We start from the raw sequence: 2,006 nt of genomic DNA, 5'->3' as shown, positions 1-2,006 counted from the left end.
TACCAAAGGTATCAATGTAGATGATAGTTTTTATCAAGCGAGACAGTCACAGAAATATTTGGATAGGTTAATTTTGTTGATATGAAACACTGTTGCTGTCTTGTTCTGCTGTTTTGAGGTACAGGATAGTAATTTTCATAATCTTTAGGCCGTGTTTTCTTTGCGAGATATTTGAACATGCATTAGTTTATGAATCATGCTGAAGTTTTATTGGCTGCTGTTTCTTTGGATTAGTTTGTGTTAATTTTAGCATGTTTGGCACCAAATTTTGAGTTATGTACACCTTGCTTTATATGCAGAGCAAGATGACTGAAAACAGTAATATTGAAGCAGCAGGGATGTCCGCTAGCACTCAACCATCTTCTCCATCGTCAGGTGTTTGTAAGAATCGGTCAGCTGTCTGGGATCATTTTGATGTAGAGAATGCTACCAAGAAGAAGGCTAAATACAAATATTGTGGTAGCTTAATACAATATGGGAATGGAACCAGCTCAATGGGTGGTCATTTGAGAAGATGCAAGCAAAATCCTAATAATGATTCGAACAAAAGAAGAAAAACAACGACCACACCGACTATAGATGAGCATGGTGTTTTAAATTCACCCAGTGCTTCCAAATTTGACCAAGAGGAGGCTCGAAGGGCACTTGTGGAAATGTTTATTGGGGAAGAGCTACCATTTCGCTTTGTTGAAAGCCTGAAATTCCGAAAATTTGTACATGCCCTACAAGCAAGATTCAAAGTTCCTTCACAGACTACATTAGCACGTGACATTGGAGCTCTTTATGCTGAAGAGAAGATGAAGTTGCAAGATTTTCTTTTGGCAAATTGTGGTAGAGTACGTCTAACCACTAACACTTGGACTTCAATTCAAAATTTTACTTATATGAATTTGACAGCACACTTTGTTGATTTTGATTGAAAATTATATAAAAAAAAATACTTAATTTTTGTCAAGTGACAAGTCATTCAGGAGAGGTTATAGGAGCAACAATTGAATCTTGTTTAAATAATTGGAATTTGAATCGGGTCTTTAGTGTGACAGTTGATAATGCCTCGTCTATTGATGTTGCAATTAAATATCTGAAGCAACGATTGAATTCTGGGAATAGCATTATTTTGAATGGTGAATTTATTCATATGAGATGTTGTGCACATATTATAAACTTAATTGTAAAAGAGGGGTTGAAAGAGATTGATGAATCAGTCTTGAGGATTCGTAGTGCAGTAAAGTATGTTAGATCTTCTCCATCTAGAGCTAGTAGGTTTCAAAAGTGTGTTGAACTAGAGAAAATCCAATATAAAGGCTTGCCTTGCATGGATGTTGAGACTAGGTTGAACTCTACCTATCAAATATTAGAGGTAGCTTTGAAGCATCGCAAAGCATTTGAGTTGCTTGCTTTGAAAGATAATACTTATATAGGAGAGATGAATGGAGGAAAAGGGAGAGGTGTTCCTTCTGATTCAGACTGGGAGTATGATGAGTCCATTGTACCATTTTTGCGAGTGTTTAGTGATGCCACTATACGTGTTTCTGGTACCTTATATGTTACCAGTGATATGTATATGAAGGAAGTATTTGCAATTGGATGATTTATTCGTCATTCTTGTGATTCTGTTGATTTTAGTACTATGTCAATGGCAGAAAGGATGAGGGTTAAGTATAAAAAGTATTGGGGTAATCTGATTTGGTGAATATGTTGTTATTGATTGCTATCGTACTTAATCCAATGCAAAAGATTGAGTATGTCAATTATTTCTTGGATTACTTCTTTGGAGAAGAAAAAGGAGGCGAATTGAAGTCAAAGTTGTCCAAGTGCATAAAGTTACTTTATTAGCAATACCAAAGTTATGAGGAAGCAAGTGAAGCTGATACACAAGATGTTCAAGCCAACAACATTAATACCGATCTTCATGGCATGGGCTTTTTTCTACAAGCAACCGGTCGCAGAACAAATACAAGATCTGAACTTGATAGATATTTACAAGAAGAATGCGAGCTATACTC

General features: G+C 35.9%; 1 protein-coding gene across 1 annotated transcript; it reads left to right on the top strand.

Moving 5' to 3' along the window:
* Window positions 1-305: 305 nt before the first annotated feature.
* LOC140181429 (zinc finger BED domain-containing protein RICESLEEPER 2-like) lies at window positions 306-1,591 on the top strand. The gene is made up of 2 exons (XM_072224989.1): window positions 306-831; window positions 1,044-1,591. The coding sequence occupies exons 1-2, from the start codon at window positions 306-308 to the stop codon at window positions 1,589-1,591; spliced, it is 1,074 nt and encodes a 357-aa protein (XP_072081090.1).
* Window positions 1,592-2,006: the final 415 nt, after the last annotated feature.

Source organism: Arachis hypogaea, chromosome 18, assembly GCF_003086295.3.
Source record: "Arachis hypogaea cultivar Tifrunner chromosome 18, arahy.Tifrunner.gnm2.J5K5, whole genome shotgun sequence".
Classification (NCBI taxonomy): domain Eukaryota; kingdom Viridiplantae; phylum Streptophyta; class Magnoliopsida; order Fabales; family Fabaceae; genus Arachis; species Arachis hypogaea.
This window is presented reverse-complemented; position numbering and strand designations above follow the sequence as displayed.

What these genes read in the sequence shown, in the direction of transcription:
- LOC140181429 (XM_072224989.1), top strand. Translation starts at nt 306, where the DNA reads ATGACTGAAAACAGTAATATTGAAGCAGCAGGGATGTCCGCTAGCACT. An exon ending in TTTTCTTTTGGCAAATTGTG is followed by an intron (nt 832 to 1,043) that starts GTAGAGTACGTC and finishes TTAGTGTGACAG; the next exon opens with TTGATAATGCCTCGTCTATT.